Source organism: Serinus canaria, chromosome 27 (assembly GCF_022539315.1).
Source record: "Serinus canaria isolate serCan28SL12 chromosome 27, serCan2020, whole genome shotgun sequence".
NCBI classification, from domain to species: domain Eukaryota; kingdom Metazoa; phylum Chordata; class Aves; order Passeriformes; family Fringillidae; genus Serinus; species Serinus canaria.
Genome location: NC_066340.1, coordinates 2,704,058 through 2,723,571, shown reverse-complemented (window position 1 = coordinate 2,723,571; position 19,514 = coordinate 2,704,058). Strand labels below are relative to the sequence as shown.

The 19,514-nt window shown below is 57.0% G+C and overlaps 4 protein-coding genes across 6 annotated transcripts; 1 reads left to right on the top strand and 3 right to left on the bottom strand.

Annotated features, from left to right (window-relative positions):
- Nucleotides 1–612: 612 nt before the first annotated feature.
- RPL27 (ribosomal protein L27) lies at nt 613–2,695 on the bottom strand. The gene is made up of 5 exons (XM_030230944.2): nt 2,556–2,695; nt 2,374–2,456; nt 2,023–2,192; nt 1,414–1,524; nt 613–703 (listed from the first exon to the last, which is right to left on the bottom strand). Exons 2-5 carry the CDS (start codon nt 2,452–2,454, stop codon nt 655–657), a joined length of 411 nt encoding a protein of 136 aa, XP_030086804.1. The 5' UTR covers nt 2,455–2,456; nt 2,556–2,695; the 3' UTR covers nt 613–654.
- A 256-nt stretch (nt 2,696–2,951) lies between these two features.
- RUNDC1 (RUN domain containing 1) lies at nt 2,952–7,058 on the bottom strand. The gene is made up of 5 exons (XM_030230933.2): nt 6,678–7,058; nt 5,985–6,143; nt 5,321–5,519; nt 4,963–5,052; nt 2,952–4,439 (listed from the first exon to the last, which is right to left on the bottom strand). Exons 1-5 carry the CDS (start codon nt 7,005–7,007, stop codon nt 3,574–3,576), a joined length of 1,644 nt encoding a protein of 547 aa, XP_030086793.1. The 5' UTR covers nt 7,008–7,058; the 3' UTR covers nt 2,952–3,573.
- An 85-nt stretch (nt 7,059–7,143) lies between these two features.
- LOC103821717 (putative protein PTGES3L) lies at nt 7,144–13,844 on the top strand. 3 transcript variants are annotated; one of them, XM_050985688.1, is made up of 17 exons: nt 7,144–7,265; nt 7,649–7,762; nt 7,898–7,964; nt 8,214–8,312; nt 8,655–8,744; nt 8,832–8,885; nt 9,620–9,742; nt 9,811–9,970; nt 10,405–10,462; nt 10,791–10,947; nt 11,032–11,148; nt 11,739–11,869; nt 12,026–12,092; nt 12,280–12,371; nt 12,837–12,891; nt 13,376–13,470; nt 13,616–13,844. In XM_050985688.1, exons 1-17 carry the CDS (start codon nt 7,258–7,260, stop codon nt 13,749–13,751), a joined length of 1,623 nt encoding a protein of 540 aa, XP_050841645.1. In that variant the 5' UTR covers nt 7,144–7,257; the 3' UTR covers nt 13,752–13,844. The 3 variants fall into 3 exon arrangements, with proteins under 3 accessions (XP_050841645.1, XP_030086803.1, XP_030086797.2); XM_030230937.2 differs by lacking the exons at nt 7,144–7,265; nt 7,649–7,762; nt 7,898–7,964; ... (1 more) ...; nt 8,655–8,744; nt 8,832–8,885 and adding an exon at nt 9,110–9,540; XM_030230943.2 differs by lacking the exons at nt 9,620–9,742; nt 9,811–9,970; nt 10,405–10,462; ... (6 more) ...; nt 13,376–13,470; nt 13,616–13,844 and adding an exon at nt 9,105–9,306.
- A 1,489-nt stretch (nt 13,845–15,333) lies between these two features.
- G6PC1 (glucose-6-phosphatase catalytic subunit 1) lies at nt 15,334–18,171 on the bottom strand. The gene is made up of 5 exons (XM_009096485.4): nt 17,885–18,171; nt 17,287–17,396; nt 16,860–16,968; nt 16,527–16,642; nt 15,334–16,426 (listed from the first exon to the last, which is right to left on the bottom strand). The coding sequence occupies exons 1-5, from the start codon at nt 18,112–18,114 to the stop codon at nt 15,915–15,917; spliced, it is 1,077 nt and encodes a 358-aa protein (XP_009094733.2). The 5' UTR covers nt 18,115–18,171; the 3' UTR covers nt 15,334–15,914.
- Between the last annotated feature and the right edge of the window lie 1,343 nt (nt 18,172–19,514).

Here is a 19,514-nt window from a genome sequence, read left to right as displayed (position 1 = left end):
AGGCCCGAGGGCGGTGGAACGCCGGGCCCACCCAGACCCGTCCGGTGCCTCCTTCACCTCCTCTTCCCCCATCCCCGCCCCGCCTGATTCGCCGTCCGAGCACCCACCTGCCCTGCCAGGAATGGACCAGCTACTAAATATAGGAATAAACTGTTCCGAACGGACTAGCTACTCAATACAGAAACTCTTCCTGCCCCACTCCTGATTTACAACCCGACCCAGCCCCCGCTCCCCGGGTGGCCAGCAACCAGCACTACCCCTTAGGGAAGCTAAAATCCAACACCCACAAGTCAGACACCACACAGATCACGGTGCACTCAGCTGAACCCAGAATCACCCATTTGCCTTCTCTCTCTCACCCTTTTTTTTCAGAGGGATCACTCCAGTTTGGGGAATAAGAGATTTCCCCTGTGGCAGGAACATCAGCTGCAGAAGGGAAGTGCAGCCCTGTCACACCTGAAGCAGTCCCAGAGGTGACACCTGCACAAGGCTCCACAAATGTACTGATGCTCACACCAGGACTGCAATGGCTTCCCCAGCTCTTAGAGACACAGAGGAAGCACGACCATATCACAGAGGCCACTGCTTGTTTGTTAAATAACAAATAAGGCATGATTTTTAATAAACATTTATTGATGCAACCTTGTTACACCCTTAGAAGCGCAGCTTCTGGAAGAACCACTTATTCTTGCCAGTCTTGTACCTGAAAGAGAACACACGGGTTAAAGGATATGTATTAGCAGGTAACAGCACCATACCTGCACCAGAGCTGTCCCAGACAGAGAGGATGTAGCACCTAATTCACCCAGAGGTAATTCACCTGGTCTCTATGGTCTGGGCTACAACTAAACCCACTTTAAACGTGGAAATTCCAAGGGAATCAAGTGCCAGGTTCTAAATTTAAAGACTGCACTGTGGCAGTTTCCACCCCAATGGGCACAAGCACAGGACACGGCCATCCCACTGGACACCTTGTGTGTCAGGGGGAGATGTCCTTGGAGAACAGTTCAGGGGCTGCCTGAGACACTGTGTCCCACTGAGGCCACACAGCTCCTTCCTCTGAAGGAGCTTCTGAACAGAAAACCATAAAGAAAGAGCAGAAACCCAAGCACTCCCACACAAAGCATCAGCAGGCCCACCCAGCTCAGTGATAAGAGAGAGGATGAACTGGCACCACCTTGTCAGATCATCCTGTGGCACCTGAAAGGCCCCACAGGTGCTGGCACGATGGTGCACACACACGTGTGCACACGCACACACAGGTGAGAAGAACATACTCAACAAACACTCATTCTGGCAAAGAAGCCAGGGTGGAAGTGCCAACTTGGAAATGCACAGACTGCAGCACAGTGACACCGACTCCTCACACCAGTAACAGCACCACACCACTGAGAAGATGAACTCCCAACTCACCTCTCCTCAAATTTCACCTTGGCTTCACGTCTTGCTTTGCGTTTCAGAGCGGGATCCCTGAACACGTCCTTGTTGACCACTGTTTTGTCCAGGGGAATATCCACAGAATACCTGGCAGAAAGCAGAATAGTTCAAAAGGGGCATGGTACCTGGCACAGGGCTGGAAACCAAGCGCAGCCAGGACCTGTCAACCACTCATTCTAATGTCCAGGCAAGGAGTTACAGCTCGAAAAGTCTCCTCAACTCGGGAATCACCAAACTACCAAAGCAGTCTCCGTTCAGCCTATAAAGGGAATGGCGATATGCAGCTCTGTTCCATGTGGTGCCTGGGAGCTGCTCTGAGAGCTCTGAGGCACAGTAAGAAATGGCTCTGCCAGCTCCAGACCCTCACAACTCTTTTAAACTGCTCACCTGCCGACATCCCCTGAGCAAAGGGAAAGCTGAAATAAGAGCCAGCTGCCTCATCCCTAAAGTTCATTAATATTTCCACTCAGCTTCAGACCCCAACTCCATTTTTGCAGAGCCTAAGCCTCACATTCATTCAGCCTTGGTAATTCCCGGTGTTCAGTAGAGAACACAAGAACCCCGAAAGCCGACAGAAGCACTCACCGGGTGGGCATCAAGTGGTTGTAGTTGTAAACCTTCACGAAGGACTTGATCTTAGACCTTTTAGCGATCTTTTTTTTGCCCATGGCAGCAGTCACCTTACGCGGGTAGCGGTCGATGCCGGCCACTAAGGCATGGCTGTACGGCCGGTCCGAGGTGCCATCGTCGATGTTCTGAAACAAACAGGCGGCGGCGATCGCACCGAGGAGCGGCGGCGGAGGTGGCACCGCGGAGCCGCGGCCCCGTGAGCCCGGCAGGACCCGCGCCCGTGCCGCCCCCGGGCTCCCGCTCGCCCTGCCACGACAGGGCGGACTCGCGCTCGCCCCGGCCCCGCCGGCCCGGCCCCACGCTCACCTTCACGATGACGGCCTTACGCCCCGAGTAGCGGCCGGCCAGCACCAGCACCACCTTCCCCGGCTTCATAAACTTCCCCATCTCTGCGGAGACAGTAGCCGGCAGTCAGACCGTGCCCGACACCCTCCCCCCGGCCGCCACCGCCGCGGATGGCGGCGGATGCCGCGCCCGCCCGCTCTTACCGAGGCTCCGCTGTGATGGCGCTGGTCCGGAAGGCAAATAGAAGGCAGCGCCCGGCTTTTACCCAGACAGCCTGCGTCACTTCCGCCGCGCCGCCGGCAGCGGTTGCCGGCACCGTGCGGCCGTGCCGAGTCCTCCTCAGACACCGCTGCCCCGGGCACGGCGGTGCCGCTGTCCCCCTCAGCCGCCCCCGCCCCGACAGTGCCGGTGTCCGCTTCCCCCATCCTCCCCGGCACGGCGCTGCCAGTGTCCGCCTCAGTCGTCCCCGCCTCGGCGCTGCCGAGTCCGCCTCCCTCCGCCCTCCCCGGGCACGGCGGTGGCGGGTGTCCGCCCCCCTCTCTGCCGTCGCCCGGGCACGGCGCACAGCCCCAGTAACGGACAGAGCACACGGGACGGCGTTGGGCTCGACCCACAGGTAGTAGAGCGGTATTTAATATACCCCGCGGGACAGCGGGCTGCGCTGACCCCACACAAAAGCCCGGAACAAGGAGCTGGGTCCGTTGGACAAAGCGCCCTGGCAGCCCAAGGGACACAGACTGCAGAGCCGCTGGAGGAGCCCCCGGGCACCTCTGCCCCAGCCCTCATCTTCTACCGGGGGAGGTCAAGTATCGTGTGACCGGGCAGCCCCCAAGGTGCCTCAAACCTTGCCAGCTCCCTCCTCCATGAGGGATCATGTGTGTGCAAGGTGTAGAGCAGAGACGGTGAGAAACAACCACAAAGAAGCTCAGCTGCACATCCCACGGGCAGTCCCCGTGGCCAGGCCTCTGTCTCCTACCCCTGAACAGTCAATGGCCACCACTGGGCAAGGCAGTTTGGAACAAGAGCAGCAGGGAGTGGGCAGGGTGAGGTGCTGCTGCCCAACCTGTGGCCTCCAGCAGACAACACATGGCCAACATCATGAGACCCTAAAATTTCCCTAAAAGCAAATACTAAAGAGACAAACTTGGTCTTACAAAAGCCAGGCTTGAGCCCAACAGCTGCCTACTATTGGAAAAACAGATGAATGACAATAAAAACACATCAAAACGCATCTTTGATGTTTTTCAGCTGCCGAACAGCCAGGTCAACCGGGAGGTTGAACTTCAGGTTGCTCAGGCGGCTGAGGAGGGTGAGGGCGCTTTCGAAGCCAGTGTTGGCCATGTAGCTCCAGGGCTGGTAGTGAGACTGAACCAGAGCTCCAGACTTGCAGATGAGGTTGATCCACGAGACCAGGCGCTGCTCGTTGAGCGCCATGCACACCAGCGCCTTCAGCTCTGAGTCCGCGCTGCGCTTGAAGGGGCCGTGCTCCGTGAGCACCGTGTGGATGGCTGCCAGCAGGCTCTGCTTGGGGGTGGCCACCACTGCTCCCGTCACCGGCAAGGCGAAGGACTGGGACAGCTTGCGAGCCGGGGATTCCACGAAGGCTCGTCCGTTCTTGGCATTGTAATACTTGACAAAGAGTTCCCAGGGGTGCATGGTCTGCGGCGAGGGAGTGAAGGCGGGGATTAAGCAGGCGATGGGGGCCAGCACCAGGCTCATACCTGGGGAAGAGGCGTAGAGCCCGTGGGCCAGCAGGTCCCGCAGGGCCAGGGTCAGCTCCCTGCGCACAGCCAGGGTCAGCTCGTCTCTGCCTCCCAGGGGAATGTCCTGCAGCTCAGAGGAGCAGATAACATGCTCTGCCTGCTGGTGTTTCAGGGCTAGGTGCCTCACCCGCTCCACTGCCAACTCCAGTTTCTCTATTAAGGGGGAGAAGTCCTGGTTGTCTTGGTCCTTCTGCCAGAGGGTGCGAGGGATCTGACCTGTGGCACAGCCAAACTGGCTGACAGCAAAGATCTGCAGCACGGCCAGCACGCGGCGCATGAGCTGCAGGCCCGTTTCTTGTGTCCTTCTGGCATCTTCTGGGTTCACTGACCAGGTTAGAAAAGAGAAAAACATAATCTTATTAGGGAGTCAACAACTCTGCTTCTCATACAGACAAAGGGAGTGCAAATGTCTGAAAATCCCTTCAGGTTAGCATTCTGAGTAGCAGCAGATGCCTCATGCTACATTACTGTATTTCCAGCAGGTTTAAGGGATAAGTAGGGAGGTCTCAAAATCTAAAGTCCCTCCCAGCTCACTGTACCTGCTCACAGAGCTCACAACCTGAAGAGCACAAATTACACCATGTTTTGCATCAAGTATCAGCAGTCTCTTCCTGACCCCTACTGCGGACTGAGCCCACCCTCCCTGCCACTTGCTCAGGCTCTGTGACTACTCTGAGGATCTCATGGAAGGAGGGTAAAGGAACAGGACACAGGCCTTCAACAGATGGAGTGCCAAAGCACAGAAACCAGCTGCCAGGAAAAAGCAGACAGTGACTGGTTCGTGCTCATCAAAGCTCCAGGGAGGAGCTGGAGCTTTGCTGACAGTGCTGGGCCCAGCAGTGCCCACCTCTGTTCCCAGGAGGCCGGGTGCTGGGTTTGGAGGAGCCTCCACAGTCACAGTGGCCATCTTCTGCCTTGCCAGAGCTTCCAACTTCATCTACAAAAAGGATTTCACATCATTATTTGACATTTGTGAATTTCAGCTGTATATCCCAAGTATTAAGGTCAACATTCCTCAGACCCCTCTAAACCTCTTTTGTCACTCTATCAATACATTTTCTCATCATCAGTTTAGAGAGATTTGTACTTTCCTGTGACCCAGAAGCTGTTCCTGCATCTCCTGACATCTGTGACTTTCCTCCTCATGACTACGTCAGGGAATTACAAAGCAATTCAGTCTGCTCATTCAAAAAATCATCACTGACCCTGAATGAAGTTGATGAACATTTCCAGGTCCCTTATCTGGGTCTTCAGCTGCTCCACCAGCTGCTCCTTCACCCTGGCTGGATTCACAATCTGTGCTATGGCAGCATCCACCCTCTGCCGCAGCTCCTCTGGAGAGAGCTTTGCAAAATCTTCACTCAAGTCCATGTCCAGCTTCTTTATCAACTCATTTATAATCATCTGCAAAACACAAGCAAGGAATGCAATTTCACCACGTGACACTGCTGCCTGGAAGCTTTCTCAAATAATTTTTTACATCAAATAAATTTTTACATCAACGAGGGGGGAGAAGCTGATCCACCTCTGCAGGGTAATGATTCATGTTTAACATAGAGGCACAGACTGCTAGGCTGGAGCAAACTTGCACTTTGGAGGAATTGCACAGAACAAGGAGGGGGAGCACTGGTTTTAAAACAACTTCAAATTCTTCAGGAAAAAATAACTCCTTTCCCAGAGGTTCCCTCAGAAACAGGACACCTTTACTGCACAGAAATAACTGCAAAAGACACATGACAGGTTCACACGTGTAGACAAACTCCTGACACTCTATAGCTGCTGGTGAGAAATACAGACTGATGAGTGCCTGCAGTATGTAAGACACTCAGAAGGGCTAGGAAATACAGCAGGAGGATTTGTGAGCCTTACCCGTTGTCTTTCCATAACCACAGACTGTGGCAGAGAATCATAGCTGCCCTCTTGGTAAGCAAAGGTCTCTAGGTCATCCAGCTGTGTCTTGAGCTGCAGGATCAGCTCTCTCTGCTTCTCCTTCTGGACCTCAATTTGCTCCTGCTTCTCTCGCTCACCCTGAAAAAAAGTTATCAGTAAATAAAATTGAAGGCTTATTGTCATACCCAAGGCACAGAGAACAGGATTATGATGTGAGGAGTATCTCCTGCAGCTGATGCACTTCATTAGTCAGCACTGCAAACCAGTGTGAGAGAAATGTGAGCACCAAGCAGAGGTACCAGCTACATCACCTCATCTGATAAGGGAGGGAAAGCACCTCTCCAGACCTCTTGCACCCACGTCGTGTCCCACAAGGCCAGGATCCAGGAAGAAAGAGGCCAAGTAACACTACATATCACAGATCCTCTGAGTCAGCCGTGCTGTGCCAGGGCGTGGAGCGGTGACACACCACTCAGGGCTCTAAGGCACATCCCTGCGAGCTGGCTCCGAGTCCCCAGGAGCCTGTGCACGTCTGGTGCCGAGCTCCGTGCAAACCCGAGCACCGCGGGCAGCGCAGCCGCCGCTAAGGCGCTTCAGGCGCGGTTAAGCCCACACACCGACAGCGGAGCTATGCCCAGCAAAGGCTCCCCTCAGCCCGGCTGGGGCACTCACCGGAGCGGCGCCGAGACCGTGGGGCAGCGGCGCGGGGCAGCCGCGGAAGGCGAAGTCCTCGAGGTCGCGGAGCAGGCGCTGCTGCTCGGCCGGGCCGGCCCGGGCCACCTGCCGCAGCCGGAACTGCACCTGAGCGAAGTGCGAGGCGAGCGCCAGCAGCGCCCCGTGCAGCCGGCGCCGCTCGGCCCGCAGCCGCGGCACCGACTCCTGCGAATCTCCCCCGGTAGCCGTCACCTCTTCGTCCTCCTCATCCTCGTCCTCCTCCGCCGACACGGCGCCCACCGGCGCCCAGCGCTCGCCGGGGCCCAGCGAGCCGCTCTCTCCCTCCATAGCCGCCGCTACCGGCGCCGTAACGCCGCCGCCATCTTGGCGCTGCGGGGCGGGACCGGGCGGGGCCAGCGCGCCCCCTAGCGGCGCGGGATGAGGCGGCGGCCCCGGGGGCGCGCACCGGGGGGAGCGGGGGGCGGTGACCGGTGACGGGGCCGCGGGTTGGCTGCCCCGGGCCCGGCCAGGCCCGGCCTGCCCGGTCCGGCAACCGCGCCCCCGGCCCGAAATAGCGCGGGGTGGGGTCGGCACCGCCATGGCGAGGTGAGCACGGCCAGACGGGACAGGCAGCGCACGGAACCCGTGCCCGGTGCCCGGCAGAGGCACTGCCCGACCGGACCCTCCGACCTGGAGCGGCGGGCCAGACAGAGGGGAGCGGACGCAGGCCAGCCGGGCCCCGCCGACCGCCCGGCCAGGGGCGTGTGGGAAGGCATCGGGGAGAGTCACGGGGCTGGTGTCCGCTACCCACCCCCGGTCGGAACCCGCCCGGCTCCCTCTGCCCGTCCCGGAGCTCGGCCCAGGCAGAGCCCGTGTCCGGGGCCCTTTCATCGCCCGCGGGCCCTGCCGAACCCTGCTGGCCACCGGGAAATGCCCGCTAGTGATACCCGGGGGTGATAGTGATACCCGCTGCTCTGCTCTTCCCCAAGGCAACCCGCAAAGACTCTGTGGTACGACCGGCCCCGGTACGTGTACCTGGAGTTCTGTGTCGAGGACAGCACGGACGTGAAGGTGGTCATCGAGGACCACCGGCTGGTGTTCAGGTGAGCTAACACTGACCTGCCGGCCGACACGGCTCTGCTCTGGGGTGGTTCAGGGGACTGGGAGGACTCTCTGAGAGGAAAGCACGTGTGGACTCAGCTCTCTCCTAGAGGCTGGTTGTTACAATATTTTGGCAGTTGCAAAAATGCAGACGGTGTGGAGTTCTACAACGAGATCAACCTGTACGCCAGAGTCAACTCCAAGGTGAGGTTTGCCGCCAACAAACTGTTCTCTGATAGCCTGTCAGGCTCAGAGCCAATCTGTGCAGTCTTGAGCAACACTGCTCAACACTGAATGCTGCCCATCCTGAGAGCCCCAGCCCTGGGGCTGATACTCACACTGGTGCCTTGAGCCAGAAACAACCTGTCTCTGTGATTCTGTGACCCCACAGCCTGCACAGGGCTGAGCAGAGAGGAGCCTGGCAGACCCTGAGGCACCCCAATCTCTTGGCAGGACTCACGGGAGAAGCGCTCTGACCGCTCCATCACTTGCTTTATGAGGAAGTGGAAGGAGAAAGTGGCCTGGCCACGCATCACCAAGGAGAACATCAAGGTGTGTGTGAAGCCTGGTGGCTCAGCACATGTACTATACCCGCTCAGCACCTCGTGCCCCCTAGGAACCAACCTGCCCCCAGGACAGACAGAGAGGCTTCCCAAGACAGAGCTCCCAAAAAGCCCTGCCTGATAATCACCACTAGCGCACAGGCTTCTGCCCTCGAGGAAGGATGTTGCACATCTTTTCCTTGACACACTCAGGATCAGGACCAGTGTCTGCGGGCAAAGGGACACTCCTGCTTCCTGCCCTTGCCCTTTGCCTGTGCAGGTGGTGCCCCTGGGCTGCAGGTCCCTGCGGTGCTGCTCCCCCCTGCTCAGGGGATGCTCTCTGTGCCCACAGCCAGCCTGGCTCTCCGTGGACTTTGACAACTGGCGAGACTGGGAAGGGGATGAGGAGGTGGAGAGGGCCATGGTGGAACAGTATGCAGAGGTGAGCTGGATGGTGGGCACATTGTATGGGTGTGTGGGATGGGGGGACCCAGGCATTCGGGGATCCAGACGTTTGTTTCCCATCCAGATGCTGGAGAAGGTGACGGAAAAAGGCCCCCCGCCAGCCATGGATGACCTGGATGTAAGTACCACCTGCCAGCTGCTTCCTGATGCCCTGCCGAGCACAACCCAGCCTCAGCCTTCTGCCGGCTCCGGGGCACCGGCAGCACCTCCCGCTGCACCCCTCGGGCAGCCGGTCCCGTAGAAACGCTCCCCGGGACAACCGGCTGGTGCCACCCGCTGCACCGGGGCTGGCCCGGTCTCGGCCCAGTTCCTGGCACCTCGCTCCTCCCTTCCGCAGGATGACTGACGCCCAGGCCCCTGGGAACGCCGCGGGAGGCCAGACGGTGCACCAGTAGCGCGCACCAGGGAGCAGCGCGGGCAGGACTCTCCGAGGCAGCGGAGCCGCCTCAGCTCGTCCGACCTTGGGCGGCGGACGCGGTCCGGTCTCCCGTAGCCGGCTAACCTTGTGGGGCACGGGGCAATAAACGTGAACTGCCGCAGCCGTGTGCCGTGCGCTCGGGCCGCCGCCGCACCGGGGGCCGCTCACCCGCACCGGCCCCGGCAGCGCGCGCCGCCGGCGGGAGCGCGCCCGCGCGTCCTGCAGGCCCCGCCCGCTCGCCGCACGGCGGCCGCCACCGCCAGTCTCTGTCCCTGTCCCTCCGCCAGTCCCTGCTTGCTTGTGCCGAACGGTCGCGATGGTGTTCCGGTGCCAGCGGGACAGCTGGGCCCGGCAGGTAGCGTCGGGCCGGGGCCGGGATCGGGGCGCGGGGCAGGCCCGGGCGGGCCCTCACGGCGCCGCCGTCTCTGTCTCAGTTCACCACCAGGGTGGTGTCGTGCCGGGCGGCCGAGCTGCGGCCCGAGGGCGGCGGGGAGCCGGTGCGCGGCTTCCAGGTGGTGCTGGAGGACACCATCCTCTTCCCCGAGGGCGGCGGGCAGGTACGGGCCGGGCCGGGCGGGGCGGGGGCCGGGCCGGGACCGGCGGCGCTGATGTCCCGTGTCCGCAGCCGGACGATCGCGGCCTCATCGGGGACGTGCCGGTGCTACGCGTGACACGGCGGGGCCCCGAGGCCGTGCATTTCGTGCCGGCCGCGCTGGAACCAGGCGCTGAAGTGCTGCTGTCGCTGGACTGGGAGCGCCGCTTCGACCACATGCAGCAGCACTCAGGTCCGTGCCGGTACCGGGGAGCGCACGGGAACACCCCGCGGGGCGTGCTGGTGGGGCGGGGGGCGATCAGCGCCCACCGTGTCCCCACCCTGGTCAGGGTAGGGAGAAATCCGGCAGCTCTGTGTGCACGGTCTGTTCCTGGGACTACTGAGGACAGCAGGTGTCCCTCTGCGAGCTCTCCTTGTCTGGTAAAGAAACGCACCAAAAACAGGTTTGGAAGAGAAAGTTCAGCCTGCTCAGCAGCCCCAGCGTGGGCTGCAGGGCCAGGAGCCGAGGCTCATCAGGCCAGACCTGCCTCCTTGCTGCTCCTGAGCACTGGCAGGAGCCTTTCAGTGCCCCGCACTCGCCTGTTGTGGAGAATGTCAACAGCAAAGACACGGCCTGACTGAAAATGCCAGTGGCACTCAGAGCTCGTGCTTGCACATCTCTTCCAGGACAGCATCTCATCAGTGCTGTTGCAGAACAGATGTTTGGATTCAAGACAACTTCATGGTGAGCAGGATAAATGTTCCTTTTCACCTGTTTGGCACGTGCCACTATGGTACCCTGCACAGAGCCTGAGCACTGAAGCACCAAAAGCAATTTGGATGCTTCATTTGAGCTCAGACATTGCAGGAGAGGTGACTGACCTGGAGAAAAGCTGTACAAGCTGTACAAGCTGTCTTGTCCTCCTTAAGTGTTTGGTTTCCACCTGGTGCTTTGAGCATAACAGGGAGAGGAGGGAAGTCTGTTTCAGTCATCATATTGCCAGCAGTGGGACACTGGTGCTGCACAAAGGGAGCTCCCAGCTGGTCTCAGCAGATGTTCCTCCTTGGTGCAGGGAGCTGGGCCGTCAGCGCAGTGTCATTGAGCTGGACACCCCCTTGGTGACAGCAGAGCAGGTCCAGGCCCTGGAGGAGAGCGTGAACGAGAAAATCCGGGACAGGGTCCCTGTAACAGTGAGGGAACTGGCTGCAGATGACCCTGAAGTTGAAACAGTGAGTGGTGGGAGAGAACTGATGGTATTCATGGAATAACTGAGCACAGATGTCACCGGCTTTGTCACCCTTCTCCTCTGCCAGGTGAGGAGTCGGGGGCTGCCCGATGACCATGCGGGGCCAGTGCGAGTGGTGGACATCAAAGGCATCGACTCCAACCTGTGCTGTGGGACTCACGTCTCCAACCTGAGTGACCTCCAGGTGGGCTGCTGTAGCTGGACTGCCCCTGGGAGCCACACTCCACATGAAGTACAGCCAGAGTCCCTGGGATCCACAGGCTGCTCCACACTGTGCTGATGGGCCCCAGGAGGGTCACACACGGGCTGGGTGTCACAGGTGCTTTTGTTTCCTTGTTGCAGAGCTCAGCCCTGTGTGTAGCAGTGACGTTTGTGCACTGTCAGGGCTGTTAGCTATGTTCCCTCTGCTTAAAGCTCTGATATTTTTGCGTGTTCATCATGGATGAGAAATCTGTGTGAGGAAATGGTGATAAAATTCTAGACCTGCCTTTAAGTACTTGTACTTTCTCAGTCATTGGTTGGAGTCTGTTTCCCAGCAGATACATCCAGATGCCTTGTAGAGTACATCCCCTGGCTAGAAGACTGCATAAATTCCATTGTACCAGCATCCCTTTTTTTTTTTTTTTTTTTGTATATTGACCTTATGGCTGATTTTAATCAATTTATTTTCACTAGCAGAGAGTCAAAATTCACCACAGGGTATAATCTGTCAGGAACTGACCAACTATATGAGTTACCAAATGCTGTTCTGACCAGGTTGATTTTCTTTTTAAGGTTATTAAACTCCTTGGTGTGGAAAAAGGGAAAAAGAACAAAACCAACTTGGTTTTCTTGGTGGGAAACAGAGTGCTGAAGTCAATTGAACAAAGTCACAGTACTGAGAAGGCTCTAACCTCCCTGCTCAAGTAATGCACTTTCCACTTCTGTTATTTCATTTTCACTCCTCCTCCTGAGAGATACTCATAAGCCTCAGGGTGCATGTTGTGGGGGTGCTTTGCTCCTTTAGGAAATGCTTCCTTTGTCCTTCAGAGTAGTGATCCAAAGTCTCCCATTTCTTTCAGAAATGGACCAGGTGAGCATGTAGAGGCTGTGAAGAGACTGCAGAGCTCTGTCAAGCTGCTCCAGAAGGTACAGGAATGGCTGGGAAAAGTGGGTTGTCACTATTTCCTATAGACCATTAGTTGTGATAACTGGGAGTTAAATCATTGGCTTCAATTTTTGTGGATTTTATGAAAAGTTCTCAAACCTCTGGGAACACAACTGTGTTCACACTGACTTCTCCAGCTGTAGTACAGTTCATTTCCTTTTCTTTCAGAATAACCTGAACCTGCTTAGAGACATTGCTGTTTTGATAGCCCGGGAATTCAAGAGCAAACCTGCTCCAAAGCAGCTGTTTGTATTGCACAGGTATGGGGGAGCTCAGGGAAGAGGGACCAACAGCATCCCACAGGTTTTATGGCACTTGGATCTCTCACACCTTGTGAGAGCAGCTTGTTTTCTCAAAGAGGAATGTAAAAAAAGGACATAGAATATTAAACTGCCTTGGCCTGCTGCAAAGTTGTGTAATTAAAGAAATATGTTTGTAATTCAGTCTCTAAATTCTTCTGGTGCTGTAGCTGAGAAATTGCTGTGTCCATCTAATTCCCTCTGCACTGGATATTTTCAAATAAAACCAGGGAGCTCTATTTCTTAAATAATTCCTAAAGGAATTAGGAATAATTCCTAAAGGAGTGCCCAGTGAGGATTTACATATATAGACAAATAAGAGCAAGAGGCCAAAATCCCTAATGCCTTGGTTTCTGACTGAGATTTTGTACTGTAGAGGGGAGTTTTGCTTCTTTCTGAAGTGTTTTTTTTAATCCATCCATACAGGAAAGAGGGTGATTCTGAATTTATGAACATCATTGCTAATGAGATTGGGACAGAGGTGAGTCGCTGATGAAGACTAAACTGACACCACTCTTTTTTCACCTCAGTTTTACATGGCCAGGGGCTGGCCAGGCTGCTGTTCCTGCCACAGTCATGATCTGCAGATCTGGTTCCCTTGACAGGTACCTCAGGTTACCTGTCCCCAGCAGCCTCAGTCTGTAGGGCAGTCCTCAACAATGAGAATTCAGAGCACTGGAGAAGAGCCCCCAAGAGCTGTACAGAGCCTCATTGGCTGAAATAGGTTAGGATAGGATTAGGTAGGAATAGAATAGAAAGAACAGCAAGTTTCAGTCACAATCACCTAGTTCAGCTGCCAGCTGTATCCTTTTAACTTGGGATACCCCAAGCAGTCTCAGGCTCAGTAATGCACATAGACTTTGAAATTGTCAGTTTGCTGTTTGTGTCCTGTGGCCAGTGTCTGTCATCTTCTTGGATGAGGAGAGCACTGATTTATCTGGAGCAAGGCCCATCTCTGTCCACAGGAAACCCTGCTATTCCTGACTGTGGGAGATGAAAAAGAAGCAGGACTCTTCCTTCTAGCTGGACCTGTTGAAGCAGTTGAAAATTTAGGTCCCAGGTAATGTGTTTTGTGAATTGTTTAACTCGATTGAGAATTCTGATGTTGCAGACATGATGAGCAGCTGCACAGTGTGATCCAGGCAGGGATCTGTGTGTGCTGTCTGGAGCAGCCTGGGCTCCAGCCTGTGCTGTTGCTGCTGCAGGGTGGCAGAACTGCTGGGTGGGAAAGGAGCTGGGAAGCGCGGCCGCTTCCAGGGCAAGGCAGCCAAGATGAGCCGGCGAGGAGAAGTGCAAGCTCTGCTCCAGGAATTCATTAGCCATCAAAACCCAGGAGCATAAGAAACAATTCTCAAAGTAGAATTTGGTTTGTCTTATATTTGTTTGCATAGGCTCCGCTAGTTTCTCTACCAGAGAATAAAGACCTGAACCCAACAGCTGGTGTGCACATGCTCTGCATGGGCTGCTCACGGAAATGGGGAGGGGATCTGCCATCAGGGCTTTGCTGCAAGGGCTCATTTCTCAGGACAAATGGTACAGGGATTAAATTAGTTCTTAGTTAACTATTTTGTAGGGTTCCCAAACCCAAAAGGGGCCTCCTGTTGGCAGTGCTTTGGGGCATTTTGCTTTGTGCCACTTGCTGAGGAGAAGTTGCTTGGTACGAATGCTCAAGCAAGAGGCAGCTGGTCCCCCCAGACTCCATGGGCTGGGCAAGGGCAGAGAGCAGCTGGAAGGCAGAGCAGGTACCCCACAAGCAGGAGATAATTCCTCACCATGTACCAAGTCATTTCCTTGGGTGGGGTGCACTTAGCAGTCGTTTTTTGACCATGGTAGTTTCTCGGGCTGATGCAGCTGTACACTCCCTCGGGATTAGGCAGAGCTGTCCCCGGTGTTCCCTCAGCTCACCCTTCCTGCCCAGGCAGGCCCTGGAGCTGCTGCAGTCTCCTCTGGAGGAGCTAAAGGGCGCTGTGGAGCCACAACGGGGCTCAACAGGTAATTTGAGAATTCACCCTTACCTTTCTTGCTAGAAATGGCGTGACAGGTTTACTCCAAATGCTGGTAATGAGCAGAGAGACAGAATAAATGAACCCTCCATCCTAAGGAAGTTTATCTGTCATGAACATGGGAATGGGAACAGCCCCAGCAGATTGGGTTCCCAGCCATGGCTGCTGTGACTGCATGGCCACAGCCTTGGATGAGCTGCTGGGGTGGCACCAGAGCAGAGGGAGCACCACTGAGGCCTGGAACTGGATGTGGGGTCAGAGCTGCAGGGGTGGTGCTTTGGGAGTGATCCTATACATGCACACAGAGTCTGGCAGGAAGAAAGTGTCTGCACCTCCCTGTGTATTTTGGACTATCTCACACTGAGAAAGGATGTTTCCTGAGAAGGTTTAGCTGGGCTGTGCAGCCTGCACAGCTTGGAGGGCAGCAGGTTGAGCCCACAGGACTTCCAGAGTGAGCAGTGGGCTGGGGTACTGATGTGGAAAGGGCATGGCCCCAACCCCACACCATGGCAAAGTGCCAGTTCTGTCCCCAACACCCTGGGCGCTCAGCACTGCCCCAGCTGAGCCAGTTGGTCCCAAAGCTGAGCTCATTTCTTCTGTAAGCAGTGAGGTGTCACAAGTTTGTCCCTGTTCCTGTCACAAAGAGCACCCAGAAACCTTGGATAAACAGCACAAAAAGCAGCTCATTGCCCCTCACTGTGCTGTCAGTGTTCAGCTGCACCTCAGGACAAGAGGTAAAGACCCAGGGCACTGGGCAGTGCCCTTCCCAGTGGCTTGAACATGTCTTGCAGCTGTTGAGGGTCTTCAGCCCCCAGGAGAAATGTCCTTCCTCTACCATCTGCAGGCCATGGCACAGCCCTGCATCCAGGAGCTGATTCCCCATGCCATGGTGCTGGCCAGCAGGACACTCAAACTCTCCATCCAAACAACCTTCAGCTTTAATAAATCACCTCCTGTGCCCAGGCCCAGCCACCCCACATAGTGTGTGCACAGATCCATGCACTGCATGTGCCCACGTGGGCGTGTGTGCCCCCATACTGATCACAGAGGTGAGCACAGGGCTTGGGGTCCCTCACCCACACTGGCACTTGCTCTCCATGTCACAGTCTGTCCATTCCTGTCACAGAGCTGCCTCTTCAGCAGACCCCAGACTCGCTGAGGTGACAGCCCTGCTGCCAGTGGTGCTGTCCCCAGCCCTGCAGCATGGAGGTGGCCTGTCCCCACAGACTGTAAGGGAGTGCAGGACCTCCCTCTGCTGCTGCTGGGTCCTGGGCAGGTGACCCCTGCCTTTGGGTGCAGGAGGGACAGCAGGGGAGTCGTGGGCTTGTAGGGCTCTCTCTCTGTGCCCTCAGCCAGCCCAGCCCAGTGTGACTGGCACTGTGGGTCCGTGTTGTGGGTCCAGCACCACCCAGCAGCCTCCATGGTCTGCTCCCAGTGCAGAATCAGTGGCTGAGGTGCACCCAGGGCCTGGCAGCTGCCCCTGAGTCACCCCTGGGGTGCCTTAGGCAGCCTTTTTGTGCTGTGTGGCCAGGAGCTGGGACAGGCAGTAGGGGATGAGGCCGACGGTGGCCAGCGGCACAGCCGCGCTCTTGCAGAAGGAGAGGGCGTAGAAGAGCAGCTGCGTGTGGGAGGGAGGCTTGAAGGCATCAAAGATGTGGAGGATGAGGAGGGAGGCAGCGATGCAGCCCAGGCGGAAGGGCAGCTGCTGGCCCTGCTTTAACCGGGAGCTTTCCTGGTACAGGTGGCAGTTGAGGGCCAGCCCCAGCCCGAAGAGGATGCCCAGGTTACGGAGGAGGCTGGCAAAGGGCGTGGTGTCAATGTGGACCCACTCAGGGTTGCTGCACCACTTCTGTGCCTTCTCCAGGGTCCAGAGCAGGTCCACGCCGAATGTCCACAGCAGCAGGTAGAAGCCCAGGGTGAAGCTGAAGAGGAAGATGGTGATGCCCAGGTACCGATGGAAGCTGGCATGGTAGATGCAGCGGACATGCTGGAAGGTCTTGGCCACAGCCATCCCTGCCAGTAACAAAGTGGGAGCACTGGTCAGTGCTGCAGGTTCTGCAGTCCAGCACAGTGGTGCTGCAGGGACAGGGACAGGGGGGTCTGGTACACTCACCTGAGAACACCCCTGCAATCACCTGGTGGGGGAAGTGAGCGGCAATGAAGACTCGGGACATGCAGACACAGACCTGAACTGCCCAGAACCCAATCCAAAGCACTGTCCACAGCACCCTGGGAGGGACAGGTGGCCATGTGGGTGCCAGGGCCAGCTTGCACTGCCCATGGCACTGCCATCACATACTCCAAACAATGCCTGGCTGTCGCTGAGCCTGTCCCCATGCAGACCCCAGCTGTCAGCCCACAGCCTTGCACCTTGATGGGCTTGGCTGTGCCTGTCAGTGCTGGAGCCACCTCTGCCTGGCACAGGTGCCTTTGGCACACAGCTTACCAGTATCCCAGTGTCCTTGACTGCTTCTCTCCCCCAGCAGCAGAGAGGAGGGCTGTCACCATGACGTAGTACACGCCTGCTGCACCCATGGCATGGCCAGATGGGCTCCCTGGGAAAGAAGAGAGACCCAGGTCAGGCTCTGCATGGGCCAGAGCTCAGCACCCACAGGGGTTTGTGCTGAGCCACCATGGCTTCACCAAGGGTCAAGATCTGCTCCATGCAGGGGCTGCCCTGCCTCCTTCCCCTGCAGGCACAGCCAGTGTCCCAGCAGCACAGCAGCAAGGGCCCTCTCTCCAGAGCTGTGTGTGCTCCCTGCAGGCTGCCAGGCAGGCCAGGCCAGCACCCCCCTCTTTGCCTGTTCAGGTCACCATGGGCAAGCACCCCCTGCCCCGGCTGCAAGTCTCTCCCATGGCTCAGGGAACCCTACCAGGGCCAGTCTCACAGGTGAGTGGGAACTGCTGGATCTCTGGTGCAGAGCTGTTGCCATAATAGTCTGTGTCAAGGACCCACCAGTATGGTCTCTCCCCAAAGAGGATCCTGAAAAGAAAAGAGAAGGGATCTGGGGAGGTCTTGGGCACAACTGCAGCTTTAGATCTGTCCTGAGAGATGGAAGAAGCAAAGGACCCACAAGTGGTGCAGGGCATCCTGACACACACAGCACCCAGCTGATTGCTGGTTCTGACAGCTGACACTGCCCATGTCCCATCCCCGCCCTGAGGGGGAAGAGCAAGAACTTCCTGGAAGCAAGTCAATATTGCCTCCTGTGGTGGGGGCTCTGTGAAGATCCCCCCTCTCAGCACCACAGCCCTGGCTGATGGGAGGCTCTGTTTGCAGGAGGCTCCATCTCTGCTTGGAGCAGAGGGGGAGGGCTGTTCCTGCAAGGCTGGGGAAGGAGTGACCATTGTCACTGCCCAGCTGGGGCTGAACTCTGTTCTCCTCCAGCCCTGGGGCCGAGAGCACCCATCTGGCCCACATCAGTCCAGGTGTGCCAGCACAGGTGGGAGTGTTGGCTGGGGGCCACTCACCACTTGAAGACGAGGTTGAGCCAGTCTCCAATTACAGCCACCCAGATGAGCCTGATGCCCACAGCTTCACTGAAGTGGAACCAGATGGGGAAGAGGACAAAAAAAGCATTCCTGAGATCAGCAGCATAGGAGATGAAGAGGAACCAGTCCTGGGAGCCCTGGAAGCGCTGCTGCAGCCAGTGTGTGGTCTGGATGCCCACATCATGCAGGAGGTTCATGTTGGCCTCCATCCTCCTCTGCTGCCCACGGCGTGCCTCTGGCTGTCCCCTGCTCCACTGTGCCACTGGGGTTTTATACTCTGCAGAGTCTTGTTTGCAGCAGGCAGGTCACTGTCCCAGCACTGATCTTTGGACCCAAAACCACTCTTTCCAAAGGTACATCACCAGGGGGTTGGAACAAACATGTTTGGAACAGCTTACGTAAAAGGGGAAAACAGGTTTGGAGGGCACGTGGAGAGCAGTGCTCCAACCCCAGCACCATCCCCTGCCCCTCACCATCCCCTCACTCAGGGATCCTGCAGCCCTGGCTCCTCCAGCTCTGACTGACCCACAGCCCTTGCTCCAGGATCCCCCACTCTGTGCGTGACAGTCCTGCAGAGCTGCCACGGCCAGGGCTGGCAATTGCTCTGGTCTCTCTGCCATCAGTGAACCACCACCAGAGCATGGTGAGGATGCCCAGGAGCATGCAGTGGGTGCACGGAGCAGAGGGCAGACTGCCCACCCCCCTCCTCATTTGCCAGGCTAATTTAACTTTGCATAATGAGAAACTTTCAAAGCCATTCCTGGAGGTCCCTGCAGTCCCAGGCAGCCAGGCCTGGGATGCTCCTTGGCTGCCAGTCCTGTTCTTCTGATCTCTAGTGGGGGGCTCAAGGACCTTTGCAAACAAGGACTGCACTTCTCCTCCCAGCACTGCTGCACTGGGTTCATCCCTCCTGCCCCATCAGAGCCCAGCACCCAACACAGAACTCATCCTGCAGGGCCCATGGCTATCCCCTCCACCCCAGCTGCACTCTGCTGTCTTGCCAGCAGTGCTGGCACTGCAGCCTTGTCACCCACAGCTGCCAGTGCCTGGACATAGCCCTGTGGCAGCAGCACAGGGTGCCCAGGCAGCACCAGCACAGCTGAGCAGGCAGCAAGGCATTAATGATCAACAGCCAGTGAAATGCATCACTTATCTCCCCTGAGAAAATTCATGTCAGGATCCTTGAACCCCTGCCCTGTGTTGTTTGTCTCTGGGAGAGCTGTGTCCAGTACTGAGTCCTGCTGACAAACAGCAGAAGTTACAGGCCCCATCCTGCCCCTCTGCCCATGCAGAGCCCAGGGAGGGATGGGGTCTGACAGGCAAACCTCTCTCCTTGGGATATGGCCTGGGAGGAAAGCAGGCAAAGGCCACAGACACAGGCATGTCCCATGCAGCCTGGCTGTGCTGCTCCCAAGGAAGGTGGTCCCAGACCCTGGACTGAGCTCCTGACCTGCAAAACATCCCAACAAAATAGGAGTTTGCACAGAAACTGAATTACTCTTGCAAAATAAATTCCCTGACAGCTCATTCCAGGGTCTTCAACTGAGAGTGGCTTTGGCCAGCGTGAAGGAATGCAACAGACTTGGCTTCTGTTCCAAAAATATTTTGA

Coding starts and splice junctions, on each gene's coding strand:
- RPL27 (XM_030230944.2), bottom strand. CDS start 2,454: ATGGGGAAGTTTATGAAGCCGGGGAAGGTGGTGCTGGTGCTGGCCGGC. Junction 2,193..2,373: donor GTAAGGCCGTCATCGTGAAG/GTGAGCGTGGGG, acceptor TGTTTGTTTCAG/AACATCGACGATGGCACCTC. Junction 1,525..2,022: donor AACCACTTGATGCCCACCCG/GTGAGTGCTTCT, acceptor GCTTTCTGCCAG/GTATTCTGTGGATATTCCCC.
- RUNDC1 (XM_030230933.2), bottom strand. CDS start 7,007: ATGGAGGGAGAGAGCGGCTCGCTGGGCCCCGGCGAGCGCTGGGCGCCG. Junction 5,053..5,320: donor GTTCATCAACTTCATTCAGG/GTCAGTGATGAT, acceptor TCCTTTTTGTAG/ATGAAGTTGGAAGCTCTGGC. Junction 4,440..4,962: donor CCGGCCTCCTGGGAACAGAG/GTGGGCACTGCT, acceptor TAACCTGGTCAG/TGAACCCAGAAGATGCCAGA.
- LOC103821717 (XM_050985688.1), top strand. Junction 12,093..12,279: donor CTGTCAAGCTGCTCCAGAAG/GTACAGGAATGG, acceptor CTTTTCTTTCAG/AATAACCTGAACCTGCTTAG. Junction 12,372..12,836: donor CAGCTGTTTGTATTGCACAG/GTATGGGGGAGC, acceptor CCATCCATACAG/GAAAGAGGGTGATTCTGAAT.
- G6PC1 (XM_009096485.4), bottom strand. CDS start 18,114: ATGGAGGCCAACATGAACCTCCTGCATGATGTGGGCATCCAGACCACA. Junction 16,969..17,286: donor CACCTGTGAGACTGGCCCTG/GTAGGGTTCCCT, acceptor CTTCTTTCCCAG/GGAGCCCATCTGGCCATGCC. Junction 16,643..16,859: donor TCAAGGACACTGGGATACTG/GTAAGCTGTGTG, acceptor TGTCCCTCCCAG/GGTGCTGTGGACAGTGCTTT.